Raw genomic sequence first — 19,691 nt, forward strand, 5'->3', positions numbered from 1 at the left:
AACAGCTGATGAAACCCATCACTACTGGAGCTAATCCCAGATAAAAGCTCTTCTGAAACCTTTTGTTTGAGGTGTTTTCTTCCATCCTCACTGATTGTACCACCATTTTTTTATTCCTCTTTTAGCTTGGATTTAAATGTTTTCCTCTCCTCTGTGTCTTTGAATTGCAGTCTGCCTCTGAAATCTCCCTCTGTCCTTGTGCTTACTGTGATTAAAGACACAACACTGAGCTCTTTCTGTAATCAAAAAGGACAAAGCCTTTCCTCCAGCATTTCTCTGTTTTCTTTCTCTGAAGGAACTTTTAAAGAAAGCTGCCTGCTGCTTTGTCACAGTTTGTGTGAACTCTCGTAACGTGCTGGCTCTTGATACCTGTGTTGTCATTCCACTTCCTCCTCGGAGCCTCGAGTCATACACAGAATGAGGAAACACCTCTCGCTGCTCACGCTGTCCTTGATTACGACAGCATTTGTTTGCAGAGTGAAAAAATGCAGTTGTGATGTGTAACATGGTATGAAGGAGGCGTTGTCTCTGTAAAGTAAAGTTAAAGGTGTGGAGCTGATGCGTTCACGTGTTCTCTGACTGCACGTGTGCACCTTCTGACGTGAAATGAATGAAATTTGACTGACTTATGAGATGGGCTGTGCACATGAAAAGCAGAAAAGTCTCCAGGCTAAAGGTTAACACATAATCTGATGTTCTGACAGGCAGCAGTGAGCTGAGGTTAATGTGTATCTGTGCTCAGTTTTATAAGTTAACACAGCGGGGTGTGATCAGCTGCTCAGTCTTTGACTTTGACCCGTCAACCTGAAGTGGACCCGTGCTAATGCTGATCAGGCTTTTTAAAGCATGCACACATGATTCAACCTAAGTTTTTCTTTTTGCTTCTCCCTCTTTTTTGTATTTAAAAGTGACTGTTTTGACAGAAAGAGTGAAGCTTGCATCCTATAAATGGTTTCCTCTACCCATGTTACAAATTTCAGCTGCATTTCTGATTAACTGTGTTTACAAACAGTGTTTTTCTGGAGGTGATTTTCAGCTGTCTGCAGTGATTTCCACCAGAGGGTCATGTCTGGTTTTTAATGCAGTGCCACTTTAAAGTGATACTCTGGGATGGAACAAGTTGGGTCCTATCACAAGGTTTAGGGCAGAAATTACCCCTACAGCAGTGATTTTGTGCAGCAGAAGCCCAGAGCACACGCACCAAACACCCCCTCCCTGCTCCTCTGCCAGTTTCCTCTGCACTCAGATGGGGCAATATTTTACTTGACCAAAAACACAAATAAACGGACTCCGACTGAAAAAATCTGATATCGGTCTGCATTCATGCTTTATTTAGAGAATTTTCAGCGCGTTACTTTCACACAAAAACACAGCTAAATAAGGCTCTAGTTCTCATTGTGTCTCTTCGTCCTGGCAGACTACCTGTGTTTGTTTATATCTGGCACGCCTTGCGCGCGGATACACTAAGCAGCGAGCGTCTCGTAGCCAGCTGTGGCTCTGCAGCGGAGGTAGCGCCGTTTTACAACACGATGAGAAGTAGACCCTTATTTAGCGGTGTTTTTGTGTGAAAGTAACGCACTGAAAGTTCTCTAAATAAAGCGTGAATGCAGACCGATATCAGACTTTTTTGGTGGGAGTCCATTTATTCGTGTTTTTGGTCAAGTAAAAAATGGCCCCGTCTGAGTGCAGAGGAAACCGGCAGAGGAGCAGGGAGGGGGTGTTTGGTGCGAGCGCTCTGGGCTTCTGCTGCACAAAAACACTGCTGTAGGGGTCATTTCTGCCCTAAACCTTGTGATAGGACCCAACTTGTTCCATCCCGGAGTATCACTTTAAAGCCAAGGACCAGAGACATCAAGCTGGTTTTGAGTCTTTTTGTAAAGACATTTAAAAGGACTTAAAAAAACTGTCTGGAGGTGTCTAGCATCACAGCAAGAGGCTGACAAAACATCAGAAAAAAACACATTTTGAATTAAGACTGTGGTCACATGAACAATTCAGTCAGAAATAAAACATTTGAAGACCATGGCTCATCTCTTCTAAAAACAACCATTACCAGTGTTGAAGTGGAAAGTGACGGTTGAATCACAGACAGAGATGTTTTTGAAAGCAGAGTGAAGCCCTCATGTCTTGAAGTCAGTCGTTTCATGGGAGCTTCAGCAAACATGGTGAGTTATCAGTGAATGAAGTCTTCAGTCTTCAGCCTGAAGCTGTGTCTGCTCACAGTTTGGCAGCTTGTCTCCTATCATCGCCAGCCTGAAGGCAACCAGACAGGTCAGGACCCACTGATTTGGTCAGAGGTCAGTTTGAGAAAACTTCTCCAGGGTCCACAGCAATAGGGACATGTGGTTTCAACTCAGCTTATATTCAAACCCTAAAAGATAGTATTTCTTCTTGTTGGTAAGCGAGTTGTGAACCTTTTAATCAAGGTGAGCTGTTTGTACATCAGGTTCAGCTTAGACATACAGAGGACACAGCTCCTGTGATGTCACAGCTCTTCAACCAGGCTGTGCATGTCATGTGATGTGGCCAGAAGAGGCCTTTTATCTGACCCTTTATTCATGTCTTTTCACGGCTTCTCTCTGTTCAGACCTCTAATTAAAGCCTCCGCTAGCAGCTCTGTGGAAGCTGATGAAAGGAGCAGCTTTCTAAATGGCACAGTGAGGCCTGTTGATTGGAGAGGGAGTGTTCTCTGGAGCTTTGCATGTGCTATTTTAGCACCAGGTGATTTCGAGCTGTAGAGATTCAGTGGTTGATATTCACTTCAGTCATACTTGAAACAGAGAAACTGTCTGGAGAGGTGAAGGACAGATCATGAGTTGGTTTCAAATCATTTCCAGCAGATAAATACAGATCACAGACTACTCAACTGGGGTGTTCTTTTGGTTGGATATACATTTATTTCTCTGATTATGTTTTTTCTTCTTTGCCTTATATTTCTGGATCTTTCTGCTTTTATTTAGAGAGGAAAGAACAGAGGATAGAGCAGAAGATGGGGGAGAGACTGGGGAGTGAACCCTGGTGACTGCTCCTCGTCCAGTATCATCTAGCCACCAGGCTGTTGTGGCTTTACACTTTCTCTGGATTTAAATTACATTATCCTTTATTATTATTATAAAGATTTCAGTAAGATATGAGCTCCAGATATTGTCAGAACATCTCGTCCTGGGCTTATAGCTGAATTCCATTCAACAGAAGAGCATTAATGTGAGTGTGTTCTGATCAAAATCATGTTGTAGCTCTTGTTCGGGCTAACTACAGTTAGAGAGAGCTCTCAGCTTCATCAAATCTATGTTTCTCTGAGCATTTATTGGCCTGAAGGACCAAACTGTGAAAGTATTTGTTGTGATCTCAGTATCTCATCAGTGACTCTGTGATCTCTCCGGTCTCAGCTCAGAGGTATGGCGGCCTTATTTGTCTGTCCTCCGTTTGTCTCTCAGGAGCCTGTTTGCCAGGAAGGTGAAGGACAGTCGCCCAGAGGAGCAGAAAGATCCAGGCTGGAAACTGTTTGGAAAAGTCCCACCCCGGGAAACCCCCACCAAGGACCCCAAGAGGATTCAGAAGGTAGAACACACGTTTTAGACCCAAGCATTGTCACATAATATGTCCCTGACCCTCTCTCGGGGGTAGCTTGGCGCTGAACTGAGGAAAGGATGTGGTCACGTGGCGATGTGTCGCGTTTGGCCCAGCAGGGCTGAACACTGCTGTGTGAATGAGCGTGTATGAGTGTGTGAATGTGACACCTCTGCTGTGTGTTTACACTACATGCCTCTCGTGCCCTTTAAACGCCATAACATGATGTGAAGTCACTCTGTGACATCACTCCATATCAGGGTGCAGTGTGTAAGAACACAGCGGCACTGATGGAGTTTCAGTATTAGAAGAAGTGTGTATGATTCACCTCTCTATTACTATTTATGTTTTTCTTTTTATTTTAGATGTGAGGGGGTTAGATTCCTGCACCCAGTCCTTCTCAATGTCCTTTATGTTACGAGGGTGTGTAGTGTGACAACAGGGAATAATACAATTTTTTTAAAATGAGTGTCTTTATCGTTTCTGCTTTATTACTATTATTATTTTTTAAATGATTATTTCGAACATTTCACTCAAACTCTCAGTGAGGATTATAAAGACAAGGTGCTTTCTGTTCCATAGCATAACAAAATAAGACAAAGTGAAAGTAAAAAACAATAGAACAACAATTTTAGAACACAGAGGATTACATGATTATAAAGGCATCCATAAATAAAGTGAGAAATCAAGCAGAGTTAGAGACAAAACAAGGATCAGTATAAAAAAAGCTTAAAAATTAATAACAAAAAATACTCTGAAATTCTAATTTAAATAAATACATAAGTGGTGGGGGACACAAGTTTGATTTTCAATTCTGCTTTATTAATCCCCATGGATGTTCACAGCCCACATGCTTTTTGCTAAAGCTAACAAAACACTGTCATTAACATTAGGACATACTGTACTTTCCTTCACCTGACTGAATTCCAGACAGACCAGTGTTCCAGTTTAAAGAGTAACCCAGTTAACTGGAGACCTTTACCTGAATGGCACAACAGCTGTTGAAAACTCACCCTCACATACCCCTTTAGGTTTTCATTTAAGAGACAGGTTAGGAGAATATTTGCCATTATGATGAAAAAATAAACCAAGATGCATTCAGCAGGACTTTTTTTTCCAACTGATAACCAATGATTGGTTCTGTTAAAAATCTCCAAAAACAAGGTCACTATTTAAACTGAAACATCCGAGGATGGAGCTTCAAACAGGCAGCACCTCTAAGATTAGATGCTGCTCTGCATCAACATGTTGCAGTTTGTCACTTGTTTGTCCACTGATGCTTGAAATCACACAGCCACAGACATTTTACATCGTTGCTCAATTGGATTGCTTCAGTCTCCTGTTCAAGCCAAAGGCTTTTTTAAGGCCCAAACTGTTCCTCGTCTGGTACCAGTTCTTGGTCCCCATCCTCGACGCAGTGTTTTAAACATCCAGCAAATTAAATAATTTCTCATGTATACTTTGAATGATCTGTAACATAGCTGCAGGCTCTTGCTAGAAAATTTAATGTAAAAACCTCTTAGATGCAGTAATGCTTTAATACCAACATAAAACAACCTTATTTATCCTATGGTGACCCAGCATGCTGCCAAGATGTGATGAGCATGTTGAGCAAACATGAGATAAAGTCTTTAAGCCGTTACAGTCTCCTCATTGATACAGAAATAATCCATCAAGGTTGTTACAACATATCTTTGAACCTCTTGGTCATAATATTTAAAAAACAAGGACAGAATTCATTTTTAAAACATTTGAGTTGCATTTCATTCCTAAATTTAATCTCTTTTTGATTTTTTATTGTTGATGCAGTTTAGTTGTGGCTGAACTTGAGCAACATTTCACCAACGACTGTAAAATCAGCTTCACTGCTCCCTCAGGCCAACTTTGTTTTGTTGACTCTGAAACATCTGAAGCTTCTCTCGGCTGTGTTTTGTGTTTGACCTGAAAATAAATATTTGTCAAATGATGCAACAGGAGTTTTTTTTTACTTTTGTTTACAGACCATTTGGTTTTCTTTGTGTGTTGTAAGCGGTGGCGGACAAAGTTTGCAACTTCATTACTCAAGTTAAAGTAAAGATCTTCTTGGTTAAATGTTACTCTGACACTGAAGTACTTTTGAAAAGCCAGAAACAGATAAAATTGTGCTGGGGGATAATGAATCACAACATAATAAGTTTTAGTTTTCAGATGTACCTGGAAGGGTGAGTGAGGAAGGGAATCACAAACAGGAAGAAGATTATCTTTAACTGCTGGCTCTGCTGAAGAACAGAGAAGTGAACCCAGGTTTCCAGAGGTGTAAATCTTTTCAGATTATAGCATATTGATTCAAAGGTTTTTTGTGAAAAACCCTTTAAGCTAAATGATTATTTCATGGTTTACACTGAAAGGTTATTAAGCCTTTAGATCAGTGCTCAGGGTGCTTGTTTTTAGAGCAGCTGTTGTTTAAAGGTCACATGGATGAGCAGATAGCTTTAATGCCTTTAAGCAGAGCTTATCAGTGAAACCCTGAGGAAAACATTGACCATCAAGTAATCGGTGTTATGATTATAACTCAGGAAGGATGACACGTATTATGTATGCCACTGTAGAGCAGAGGTTGTCTCATTTATCAAGAACATTATGTTGTTAAGTGTGGCAGCTGAGAGCATTCTCAGGTGTGTTCTGTAATACCTGGAGCACAAAAAGCTGAACACTCCCATCAGCCACGTTGTAGCTTTTAGACTATTTTTAGAACAACACATGCTGAGAAACCAACCTTTCATACACAGAGGAAGTACAGCTGAATGACCACTTCTTGATGTGATATTTAACATGAGGCACACATGGTTTTGGCCCTTACTTAATGTTGTGTTCAGGGACAGAAGCTTTGAAGCACACTTTTATAACTCTGTTTACACATGATGTCCAATAGTTCTGTCTTGCTTATTGAAAAGTGACTTGCTTCTTTCACTGCCCTTTATTACCCGCTGTTTTTTCCTGGTGGATACCTGATCCAAATCCTAAAACCAGTTAAGACTAGAATATCAATTTTATTTTTTTAACTTTTGTTTAAGTGTTTTTAATCTGTTTTGTATGGCATCTTTTGGTGTCTTGAAAGGCTCCTTGAATGAAATGTTTTATTATTTGTTTAAAAATTGCACAAACTTACGTTTTCCACTGTTGGATTTTATGAAGGTTGTAAGTAGAGCTTCAAAGTGCAAAGAGAAGAAATAAGAGTGATACAAAAAAAAATAGATTGAGCAATTGCATAAAAGAATTACAGCAAACTAGGCTGGTCGATAGTAAAAGCCCAAATCTGTGCATATGTGGAGTCAATGTGACTTTCTGTCAGGTATTTGCGCCATCATTAACTTCAGATGGTGAAGGTCAAAAAAAGCTTTCTCACTTGATCATGGGCGATTGTTGAGCAGCATCAGCAAGGCCTCTCACAACACGCTATCCCTGCTGAGTTTGGACGCAGTCAGACTAACATTTTAAGTGTTCTTGAAGGTCCCAAGGGTTAGGGAACAAAAAGTCGAGGTAGACTTAAAAATAACTTCACCAGTGCGCCTGACTTACTCTTTTGTTTTTTTTTCCTCATTTCCATTTCTTCTTTTTGCATTTCGAAACTCTATTTATTCACTTTTAAGATCAAACAGAGCTAAATGTAAATTCTTGAAACTGGCCTGAAAACTTTGATCAAGTGTGTTTTATGCAACTACAAACTTCTTCTTGGGGCCAATTAACACCAGTTCACGGTATCTAATTCACAAGATGTTACATCCATTGTGCTGCTGGAGGAGTTAAGTGGTCTCAATATTTTCAGGGAAGAGGTTGGTGATATTTAGCACAGGCATATTGGTACAGGGTGTCCGCTGGGTCTTAAAAAATATTTAAGTTGATAAATCAATTTTGGGAAAATTAAGGGCCTTAAAAAGTATTAAAAAGTCTTAATTGTGGTTTTATGAGGTATTAAATTTCATAGGTATTCAAGCTTTGACTCAAAAAATATCCATAAATATTTATTTTCCTACTTGTGACTGTCCCCTGATTGGGACGTTAAACATTCAGCCGATAAAGCTCTAAAATAGAATAGAATAGAAAAGAATAGAGTTACTTTATTGATCCCAAACTGGAAAAATGTTGTGTTAACAGCAGAAATCGATGGAGTCAGTTGAAAAATACAAAAATAAAAAAGAATAGAATAAAAAAATACATAAAGACTCTAGTTACAATAAAATACAACAATAAGGATTGTGAGCGGTATAAACACCAGCTATAAATTAATGTCATTTCTAGCTTCATCAAGAGAAATTAAATACAACATTGAAGCAAATCACACTTTCTCTGGCACATGTCCTAAATTTTAAAAATGATTAAATAATTTCTCATTTTCTTCAGCAAGTTGGCCTCGAACAACTGTTTTTTCCTTTTTGTGGGAGTGTCGATAAACCTGCATTTAGTTTCATTTGTTCCTTCAAGCTTTATTCCTCCTTTGCTTACATCATTTCTGTAAAAAACTACAATTGTTAAAAAGTGGACGCCAACAACAACTGAAAGTTGCGATAAAGTCTTAAAACTTTTTTAAAGGTTTTTGAAAAAGTCTTAAAAAGGTATTGAAATCAACCTCAGAATTTTAGCATATACCCTGTGGTACTTAAATCAATGTGTTAGGCTGAGTATATATTGCCATATCGATATTTTGTCCCGTGTTAGTTAAAATGTATTGTTAAAGGCCTTCTGCTTGCCCTTTGTACAGAAGCTTTAGTTGTTAAGCTGCGGCCTTCTTTGTCTGAATTAGGTGGTCTTTTTGCTATCTAAAAGATTTTAACGACAACAGTTGTTGCTGAATATGCTCAGAGCATGTGTTACAGTGTTGGTGCTGCTCAGCTGAAACTCTAAATGTCAAGGTCTCTGTGAGCACTTTGTGCAATAGCCAGCTGGTGCTCGAGCACTCCTCTGTTTTCCCACCACCATACAGAGAACAGAGAGGAAAATTATCACAATTGGAGATCACGACAGCTCCCTGACGGTAAAAGAAACCAGGGAACAAGATGGCAGCCTGTAATTAGAGCCAGTGGAAACCTGTTTTTTTGCTCCCACTGACCCTGCGTCTGTGCTCTCTGTGCTGTTAATGTTCAGCTCAAAGTGTTGACAAATCAGCTCTTTGCACATGTCACACTCTGGCTTTAAAATGCTTGTTATGTTGAATATCCTCTTTTTGTTGTTTGTTAAAATGCGTGCCCCCAGGATCCACACACTCTCCTACACAAGAGTGGGTGCAGAAACAAACACACCCACTTGTCCTTAAGTCCATCTCCTGTGTGTTTGTAACCTTATATCAGACCTCAAGAGTCAGCTACACAGCTCAGCTTTCAGCCCTTTGTCTTCCTTCTGAAGCAGCAGTCCGAAGGTGGTGTGTAAACCCGTTTTTTTTATGTGTGGAAGGCTTTATTTGCTCAGGTCATTGTTCAGCTGCTACCAGACAAAGAGTGAGCTATTTCCACCTGCAACCTTTCCCCTACAGAAGAACGCTGTGAATCCAGCTTTCATGTAATTTACACCTCTTTGTGTCGCTGTGAGTTCAGAGACTTTCAATACATCTGGAAGCCTCAGCATGAGGCCGGCTGTAAAAGTGATTAAATAGGAAGTTTTGTGGCCTGCTGAGCCTCTAAATCACACTCTGTCAGCCCAAACATGTCGCAGTGAGCGGGATGTTGAATTAAAAGTAGAGAATAGTCCCAGCAGGGGTTTGAATTTTAATGTTGAGTCAATTAAATCCTTTTCAGAGTGAACAAAATAATGACTGATTCAGATGTTTTTGCACAATTTTTGTCATTTTTCTTGAGCTTGTGAGATGATTATTTTCCAGATATTTAACATCTTTGAGTTGATATAAGAAAGTTTTATTCATAAATAGGAATCTATTTATCTACTTCTGCTTTGAAAAAAGTAACAGTTAAAGCTGCTGCGAGGAACTTTAAGTTTGTGTTGATGCCAGTGCCCCGTGTTGGAAAAGATAACTTTTTTTTTTTTAATCAGATTGTGAATGTGTGTAGAGATCACACCATACAGAGCAGGTATCCTTGGTTTGTTACTGAAGAAAGAGGCGGCTCGTCAGGTGCTGGAAACTCACTGATTTTGTCTAAAACTAACCAAGATATGAGCTGTACTGAAAAACTGGCGGACCCTGATTTCTGGGATTTAAAGTATCACTCGTGGAGTTTTTAGTTACTCCGTTTATAAAAACTTTAACCCTGTCTGGTTCGGAGCTGCTGCCAACTCTAATCTATCTCTGTCTTTGTGATTCAACCATAGACTGTATAAAACATGGACGTAGCCTCTGCGACGTCACCTGTCTGTTTCTGAAACCGTTAAATGAAGCCAATCCATGGACGCAGCCACATTCACTATTACGACAGCTGTGAGTTTTTCTCTGCGCAGCTACAGGGCGCCCAGCAGTCACATGACCTGAGCTGTGCGTCTGATAGGAAAATCAAACGATCCTAATAACTTCGTAAAAGTCAGTTTTTTTGGCTGGGTGTGTACATGACTCCGGGTCTTTCTGCAGCCAGCCTCAAGCGGATTCTCGATACACGACGACTTTTTGCACTTCCGCATAGGCTTCATTTTTACTCACCGGATGTTGCCCCTTGGATTCAACCACCGTTTGATCCTCCTCGTACACAAAAAACTGGTCCTAGAGTGGCAACTAGAGATAGACCGATAAAGGATTTTTCCGGGTAGATACAGATACTGATTATTTGTAGTGAAGGAGGCCGATAACCGATATTTGAAGCCGATGTTAATTTGCAGTAGAGCCCGACCGATTAATCGGCCCACCTGATTAATCGGCCAATTATAGCCTGTCACCGATTAATCAACATCGGCCAAAATGTAACTGATCATAAAAAAATTTGCTTTGCAGAGATTCTTTCGCTCCTGTTCCTGTGTGTTAATTAATACAAGGCTACTACACAGCGCCTCACTTTATGATGCCATGCAGGATTAATCTGGGCTTATAAATTCACCAGTTATTGTTTTGGTTGAAATTTTTTTTGAAAATGTTTCAATGTATTTTGTTGTAATTGTATTTATTGCATGTTTTGAAAGCAGCGAAATTGTTTCTTAAAATCTAGTTTAGCCCCATTCATTAAATGGAAGATGAAACTTTTTAATAGCTAGTCATAATTTGTGTTCATAAACAGTATATCCTCTGTATATCAATGAATTTATTACATATAACAGCAAATATATCGGATATCAGTCGATATATTGGATATCAGCTTCTTTTTGCCCCCAGTATCGGCATCGACATCGGCCCCAAAAATCCCATATCGGTCGGGCTCTGATTTGCAGTCAAAGTGAAAATATTGGTGTTAAAATTTTGAATAATACAAACTCCAACACTTACTTTCATTCAAATACCTTTAAGCATGAGTTTATTAAACAGCTCCCAGGCTTAGCAGCATGTTTTATTAAGTTAAATGAAAACAAAAATATAAAAAGCTTAAGTTTTCTACAGTAAATAAAGTTTTCCAAAATTTCAATGTAACTGCAATAATTGTAATAACTGCACTGCTCATTGGCTCTTTCCCAAGCCATGGCTCTGATTGTAACCAACCAGATGGTACTGTGGGTTGAGACAGTGCTGGGGACTGGGTAGTGCAGTGGCGCGGTTGCATCAGAGCCACAACACAGTTTTAAATTTGTTTCTCATCGGTCGTCAGCTTAAAAAGGAGGCCTATGCCGACATGCCTCTAAATGCCAAATATCGGCCCTGATAATCAGCCTGGCTAATAAACGGTCTATCCCTAGTGGCAACAGCTTCTTGCTGGGCTACAAGAAAAAAATGGCTTACACCAGGGGCTGGAGCAGAGTCACCAAATTCACAACATCAGTAACTTTGTTGTGGCTAAAAGCAGACTAAATGTAAAATCAAAGCGCTTCCAGATATATAAGGTCATGGAGTTTTATTTATCGTTTTATGTAAGTGACAGAAAAGACGTAAATTCATCCCTGATTCTTCAAGGTTTGTGTGCGTCTTAAAATCTAGCACAAGCAGCAGAGTTCCTCTAACTCCTGTAGCTGTAAATTTCTCTAAACTTCATCCCCATCAGTTTGAAGGAGACTGTAATGATGGGTCCTGCGCTCGCTCAGTGGGTCTAATCGCTGACTGTTAATCCTCGGATTAAAATACTTTTTAAATCTTTTTCTGTCATTCTCTTGAAATCAGCGGAGAAGTGTTTTCCTGCTTTTGAAAAGGACACTTTGCTTCTTTACGAGATACATTCATCTACCAGTCATGTAGGATTACATATCCTGTAAGTGATGAAGGAAAGACGTCTGTCTTTGATTTCTCAGTGTTAAGTTTCATCTTTAGCTGCAGAATCCTCCTCGTTCCTCCTGTAGATGTGACTTTTTATAATCTTTATCCTGAGTAGTTTGTGGGAGACTGTAACGCTGATCCAAGATCATCATCCTTGATCTGGATGTGGAAACAGGTTTTATTAATTTCCTTTTTTCGTCTCATTTATATCACTCAAAATATTTCAACCTTTTTTTTTCCCTTTGGAGATTACTGACCTGAATCTAAGAGAGAGATTTCTGTAAGTCCTGCAGTCTCTGACTCTTCCAGTAAGCTGAAACTAACTGTGCTACCTTTCCAGTCCCACCTTGAATCAGAGAGCTGAAAGCTGAGCAGCTGAAACCTGATCCGTTACTCTGGGGTTGATTAGGATGCCTGCCAGGACTCGGCAGAGCGCAGAGCTTCTTTCAGCGCAGGGATGGTGACTAATAACACACAGTGGTGCTGATTTGCTGACACACACACACACACACACACACACACACACACAGACCTGGTGCAGAGCAGCTCAGTGTAGCGTCACAGCTCAGAGAGACAGATAGAGTAGGGTGGAGGTGATAGAGGGTATCATGCTGCTTCTGCTGCTGCTGCATCCTTTCCAATGCGGGGTGTGTCCCTCTGTCGGCAGCCTGTCTGTCCCTCTGCCCTCCTTCTTCACCTCCTCTTCCGTCTCGTCCTCCTCCTCCTCTCTGTGTTCTCACTCCTGGGTGCACGGTTGCCAGGAGTGAGCCCTCAGGAGCAGCAATGACAGTAGGCTGAGGTTTTGGAAACAACCCCCCCATCCCACTGGAGGACTGCTGTCTGTAAGGAACTGCAGCGTTCATGGTGAGTGAGCTTTTGAAAAGCGGGTGACCCACTGTCTCTCTCCTTGTCTGGCTCAATCAGAGGGCATCGGTAGTCGGAGCGTGAAATAGAGGCAGCAGGGAAAGAGGACGGATCGGGTTTCACATAATCGTCTCTTTCAGCTGCTTGTAGCTCTGTGCTGCGTGTCAGGCTGGTGATAGAGGATGTGTTTGAAAGACGAATTTTCAGCATGATGGATTAATGTCATACTGCACTTGTTTAACTTGGTGCTGTCACACTGACGCACGTGCTTTTGTTGCACTATCTTTTTTCAATTTTGGCTTTTTGAAGCATGTCAGGGGATTTCCTCCTCCTGTTATCTCTGCAGCCGTTAAAGCGACAGCTCATTTAACAGATTGATTCAGGGAGACTGTTTCATTTACACTCTCCAGGAAAGAAACAGAGTGTTTGGGACTTCAGGCTCTGTCTGTTAATCTGGGCTTTTCCATTTTCCTCATTTAGCTCCAACAAAGCTTCCAGATAATGAACTTGTAATTAAAATATAGGTGTGTTGAAAGAAATGAAAATCAGGCTCTTGTATGTTTTTACCTCAGCAGTTTTGTATCCGATCTTAAACCGGTGTCAGTTACCTTTTTTTGTTACTTTGAGTAACCAGATAGGACACCCATGTGACTGACGCTTGTCATGGCCTACATTCAGTGGATGGTGTGGTGGATTTCTTAAAAGATGCCTGTTTACATCTTTATGATTCAGTGTCAACCATCAAAGCTAACCAGAGATGCTTGTAGCATGTTTTGAGAATTTATGCTGTAAAATGTGCAGAAATGGAGAGTCAAATAGGTTTTTCAACCACCTGAATGTACCCTTACAGTTAATCCTGAGAGAAGCATGACTGCCATGACTTTAAACACAGTCAGCTAAACATCTGACAGTCCAGCAGAGATTTTCAGAATTTCCAAGTCACAACCTACATCCTTACAGGATCACAAAGTCATTTTTGGCATTGGTCAGAGAGTGTGACAAACATTTACAGAGATAGAGTTTCAAACCTTTGGCCCTCTTCACAGGTGAACATCCACATACCTGTACCATTGCTTTACTTGTTTGTGACCATTTGACCAACTACTCTAATTTAGTTCATATGTACTAGACTGATTTTTAAGGGGCACCAGCCAGGTCTCTCACCTGGTACTGGAGATAATCAAACGTCAAAAAAGTCACACAGGGTGAACACATAAAAATGTAGACCCTCATATTGTTATACTGTGCCCACAATGATAATTTAAAGCAAATGTTGTGAATCGGGATCTAATGCTCAAAGAAACACAAAATAACAGAACTGTTTAGGGATGGGTACCTTTCACATAAAAAACAATATGGTACCGATGCCCGGTACCTGGCAGTCGGTACCGGTACTCAACGGTACCAATTTTCGATACTTTTTTGTGCTCATTTGGTTAAAAAAATATCAATTTGTTTAATGGTATATATTTTTTGTTTTTCAATTTGACATATATATTCTTTGATATATAACCTTGTAATGCTGTGTTCATGTCCTGCATGGAAAATCTCCTACTCTTCCACTCCCTCATAGTCACAAAGATGCATTTAGGTACCTGAACATGGTACCTTTTGGTTTTTCGGTACCCGGTACTTTTGACAGATTTCGGTCGGTACCTATAAAAGTACCTAATTCAGTACCCATTCCTAGAACTGTTCAATACTTAAATGAGGAAAATACCTCAAAATCTCATATGCAGTCAGAAACTCATAAATATGGGCTCAATTTGTCATAAAAACTTGCAAACAGAAATTGGTCTGTTTTCAAATTGGCCTGTCAGTGTATTCTCTCAGCAGGGGTCTCTGGTGCGCCTTTTTTTGGGGTCATGTGCAAAAAAAGTTTGGAAGCCCCACTGTTAAATAGCTTTTTTTGAGTATTTAAACCAGTTTTAATCAGAGGGAAGTGATGTGAATATTTTACCCCCTGGTCAGGACCTTATGAACAGTTAGCAGGCAGGACATCAATGCTGCAATATTTTGGTGAGCAGCAGTATAATTGGTGGTTCTTCTTTTGCAAGGGTCTTGAACTTAATTTGAAAATACTGGTTGATTTCTCTTCTGGCTGCTGATTGAGTTGTTAAAAGCCAGGACTACCACAGATGTGTCTAGAGTTCGGGTCCACCCTATTGCGTGTTGACTGCGTGCGGTGTCATCTGGCAACTCCCATGTTGGACACCAGACATGGCTTGCAAGAACGAGGACTTCCTGTGCTTCCCCCCTCAATGACAAGCCTCTTGTCATTTGTGTCAGGCTGTAAAACCTCATATCTGTTGACTTCTGGTCTGACTTTGCCAATTCTGTCTGTTTATTGTTTTAGTCAAGTTAAAAAAATCTGGTTTTGACACATTTTGTTTTATTTTGTCTCTGATCCTTTTGGGAGGTCAGGAGAGAGGACGTAGCAGACCTAGAGTGAGCTGACACATTTGTCACATATACATGGACTCAAATATTCCGCTTGCATTTGGTTTATTTGCTCAAACAGAAAGAATTTAACCTTTGTATACACCTCATGCTGAAAGAAAAGTGCCAATCCAAATGGACATTTATTCTGTTTCACAGGGGTGGAATATTCCTTTACCCAAACCAATTGAGGTTTCATGTATCCACTCAAACGGAAAGTTGTCAGGGTGTGTTCCTTCAGCGCATGCTCAGATATGACGTAAGACGCAACTAGAGACATTCCTCAACTTTAAAAATGGCGGCGAGCCGTCAGCACTGGACTGCTGTGGAGAGTCTGTTTTTTATCCAAACTTTGAAAGAAATGAACATAATTTCAAGACTGGACGGACGACAAACTCGCAATATGGAGTATTGCAACACCGTGATAAACAAACTGTCGTCCTCCAGCTTTGATAAATCTCGTGATGTTTACGTTTTTCTGCGCATGCCCCATTGACTATTCTGTTTGATTACAGCGGCGCATGTAGACCAGAGATTGGAATATTCCTTTCCATGTATACTGTTGTTTTCGGAAAAGTCATTCGGAAAGATTCCATTCGGAAAGACAAAAAACTCCTCATGTAACTGTGGCTAATGACTTGAATAAGAAACTTTCTGATCCAGTGTCATGATGTAGTAGATCTGGACTAGGGACACATCTGGTGTATTTTGGCCGTCACACTTTAACAACCATCAGAGTACCAGTGTTCCCATTCTACAAGTTACTGTAACTCCTCAAACATGTGGGCTAACTAAAAAAAGTTACATAAATATCTGGAATATTTTAGTACAGATAAGAATCCATGAGCAACAATATTTCAATCACAGGCAACAAGTCATTTGAGATGTTCTCATTACCATAACTCTCAACCAACAACAGAAAGATCAAACTGTTACTGAAAGAGAGGAGAAGCTTTCTGGGGCATGATCTCAGACTCTTTAAGGTCAAAATAATAGAAGTCCAGGTCCTGATGGTGCTTGGGCGATGAGGACTTAATCACAGTTGTATGACTTTGCATAAAGGAGCCATGATGGCATTTGGAGAACTGATCAGAACAATGAACCTGCTGACGCCTTCTTGATTCAGTCACTCTTGATTCTGTGCTTGAGGGGTTGTTGAAAACTCCTTTGGGGCTGCCTCGAGCTGTTTCCACTTTAAAGTCGAGTTTGGCATGCAGTGAAACAAGACTAAGCACCCCGCTGTGGCCTTTCATCTCACAGCACCACTTATTGCGGAAACAAGTCGTGTCTTCCTGCAGATATGATGCCGAGGTACCAATTTAAAGCAGATCTGGAAACCAGTTTGTTCACCGAGCCAGGCAGCAGTTTAAAATAAAAGTGTCAGACGAACTCCGGCAACATGATCCGATTCTACTCAAAATGATCTGACTCATCTCTCATGGTATTGTTACTCAGCATCCATAGTTTTGAATCCTACAGACCATTAGCGTGCAGCTCGACGGCCAGCCTGTCAGTCAGCGCACTCAGAGAGCTCTTACATCACCACCAGGAACTGAACGCCAATGTGGCAGAGCTGGTTGCTGTAGCAGCAGGTAATCATGGGATACTGTTGCTATTCCTGCAGCTTTAAGTTACAAACCAAACATGCAATGGGCTGAAAGAAGTGTCAAATGAATCACTTTTATTCTGGGAAATAAAATATGCAGCTTGGGGAGTTTTGGATTGATTTAATCCGTCAGGTTTTTAGTGTCTGATGTTTCCTGGCAGTTCAGATGAATCTGTACGAGTGAATCAGAAAACTCCTCATTTCATCAGACTGATTGGGTTGAATCAGGGATAACTGATCCTGATATCCTGTAGATGTAGGCTGAATCTCATCCTGCTCTCACACACACCTCTCCATCCAAATTCACACAAAACCCATCTAGTGTTTCACCTTGTAGCCAACACCTGCAGAGCTGTTGAACAGGTGCCAGGTTTTCCCTTCCCTCCTTACTCCTCTTCTGTCTCTGCAGCATCCATCCACTCCCAGGGTGCAAAGCTCTCAGTATCCTCTTTAATCAGTCTGCAGCTGTTCCTCTGGGGAAGGCTGTCTTTAATAATCCAGCAAACAAGGCTTGACTATTACCTGTCTAATAAATCATCAACAAAGCCAGCGAACCATTCCCAGAAGTGAAGACAGGGTTTTTGACTTTTTGAGACTGAATGCATGTGTGAAGGAACAGCTTACAACAGATGGACAAGTAATGTCTGATATGAACTTGTACAAAACAGTTTTGTAGAATATTGCTGAAAAATGTGTCAGGAAAAAAAGTGAGCTGAGCTGTTTTTTGTTGCAGGTTGTTAGGAGATGAGATGAGTTACTACAGCTGTGGCATGGCGTTTTCATCAACAAGAGATGTTTTGTTGTTGTTACAGACCTGCTCTCTTTTGTTGCCAGAATCATTTTTAGCAAAGCTAAACCAAACTACATTTGTTTGAGGACTGCAGGGTAGAGGTGTCCCAGTCCGTTATTGATATCAGATATCGGTCCTATATCAGCAAAAAAAAACAAGTATCGGTATCGTATTGGAATGCATCTAAAATCTCCAATATAAGCAGTTTCTGTTAGCCATTGGTTTATAATAAATGGGTCAGTTTTTCCTCATACCTACTGTTGCTGACTACTGTTCTTTGTTTGAATAATATCACTTAATCAAGCCTTTTCTAACATGACAGACATACTACAAAATAGTAGTGCTGCACGATTTGGGGAAAAGGTGCGATTTGCGATTAGGTGGACAATATTGCGATTGCGATTGCGATTGTGCTTGTGATTTAATAAAAAAAGTTGTGTCATGATGAGTCTACAGACTTGCTTGGTTATCATGGAGAAAAATCTGAATTGCATGTGCTGACATTGCGATTGCGATTGCGATTGCGATTGCGATTGCGATTGCGATTGCGATAATCGTGCAGCCCTACAAAATAAGTAATAAAAGTATGTATGTTTAATGCTGATATCGTATCGGATTAATATCGGAATCGGCCAATACTCAATGCTGCAGTATCGGTATCGTATTGGAAGTGAAAATGTAATATCAGGACATCCCTACTGCAAGATTCATTTAATCCTGAAAGATTTACGTCCATGTTAGGCCAGGGGGTGTCAAAGATGAATGCAAAGGTGAATGGGAAAGATGTGTACTTGGTTTGAATGCAGATGTTTTAGTGCTCTAGGAATATGATATTTGGCACTATGAGACTCAGCGTGGAGAATGATACAACAGCTTGCAAGGACAGCAGAGAAGAGAAGAGATCCATAAATTGCTGCTTTGTCTGAGGAACAGCAGTTTGTTTTTATCTGGTGCCCAGAAGTCAGTGATGCAGCGGTGAAAGTCGGCTGTTGCTAATGAAAAAGCGCTAGCATCAAAGCCGGACCATGAGAAGGAGTTTTTTAAAACATGCAAGCTAAGGGTTGCTGAAGGCTGCAGGAGGGAACGACTTTTTCCTTTCCTTTCTTTTTTTTTCTTTTAGTACAGCAAAATATCTTTCAGAGCCAAATACCTGTGATTAAACATTTTGGGCCTTTGTACAAACACTGTGATCAGTTATAAAGCTCATGTGTAATGGATAAACAGAGAACAAGTTCTGTTGAATTTCCTGTTGATTTTCTTAAGAAATCCCAGGCTGTTCATAAAGTATTTGGTAGAAGGATAGTTCAATAAATATATTTTTTACAACTTGCACTTAAACAAAGGGAAAAACTTGCACCTGTTTAATATATAAAGGTAGTTAGACTGTGATTTTACTGGTTCTGCCCACTAACGTGAGTTTGACACTGCTGCCAAAGGCAAGTGAGGCATAATGTACCTTGAAATGACAACAAAGAAGTTGCACAGCAGGAATCTACCTTTCTTTGAACCATTACTTAACTTAAAGTCTCAAACTCTGTTGCTAAAGGTTGTCCTTTTCGTACAGAGCATCCTGAATCTCTCTGCATCTACCCTGTGGTGAATCCAGAGTCCAAAACAGAGGAAGTTTCAACTGCATCCATTTTCTGTTCCCTGTCCTTGCAGATTATGGGACATATGGCTGTAGCATTATGGTCGTTGCATTAGGCTCTACAAATAAACCCTAAAGTTTTAGTTCCTCAAACATAAATGTCAGTCTTTGTTTACTGAAGCGTTTAAGCTGAAGTCTTCAGTGACATGGAGGCTACTTATTCACAAGGGGCTTTTTTTCAGCTTTGTTTGCACATCAGCTAATGTACACTTAGAATAAAATGTCAGTAAAAACACTTTTCACCAGCCTTTGTGTGGCTCTGCTCTGAACCAGAAGTCCACTCCTCTCTCCAGCTGCTGAGGATCGTTTTCCATTAACACTCTGAACTCTCAGCCTCGCTCATCCCCCTTTTCATCCTTCATCGCTTTCCTCTCCCCAGATAACCAATCCCCAAGAGCTCCTCCAGGCACTCTCATCTCAAGCTTTTCCATCTCCTCTCTCTTCCTTTACATCACCGCACCTCTGA

General features: G+C 40.6%; 1 protein-coding gene across 1 annotated transcript in view; it reads left to right on the plus strand.

Moving 5' to 3' along the window:
* The window catches only part of tbc1d14 (TBC1 domain family, member 14), a 55,892-nt gene that overhangs the window by 10,210 nt on the left and 25,991 nt on the right, over positions 1-19,691 (plus strand). The window contains exon 3 of the mRNA XM_074699360.1: positions 3,438-3,561. Within this exon, the coding sequence (XP_074555461.1) occupies positions 3,438-3,561 (124 nt within the window). The remainder of the gene's footprint in view (positions 1-3,437; positions 3,562-19,691) is intronic.

The sequence above is a fragment of the Halichoeres trimaculatus genome, unplaced genomic scaffold (assembly GCF_033239565.1).
Source record: "Halichoeres trimaculatus isolate MK-OKI-2021-1 unplaced genomic scaffold, fHalTri1.1 fHalTri1_scaffold_22, whole genome shotgun sequence".
NCBI lineage: Eukaryota > Metazoa > Chordata > Actinopteri > Labriformes > Labridae > Halichoeres > Halichoeres trimaculatus.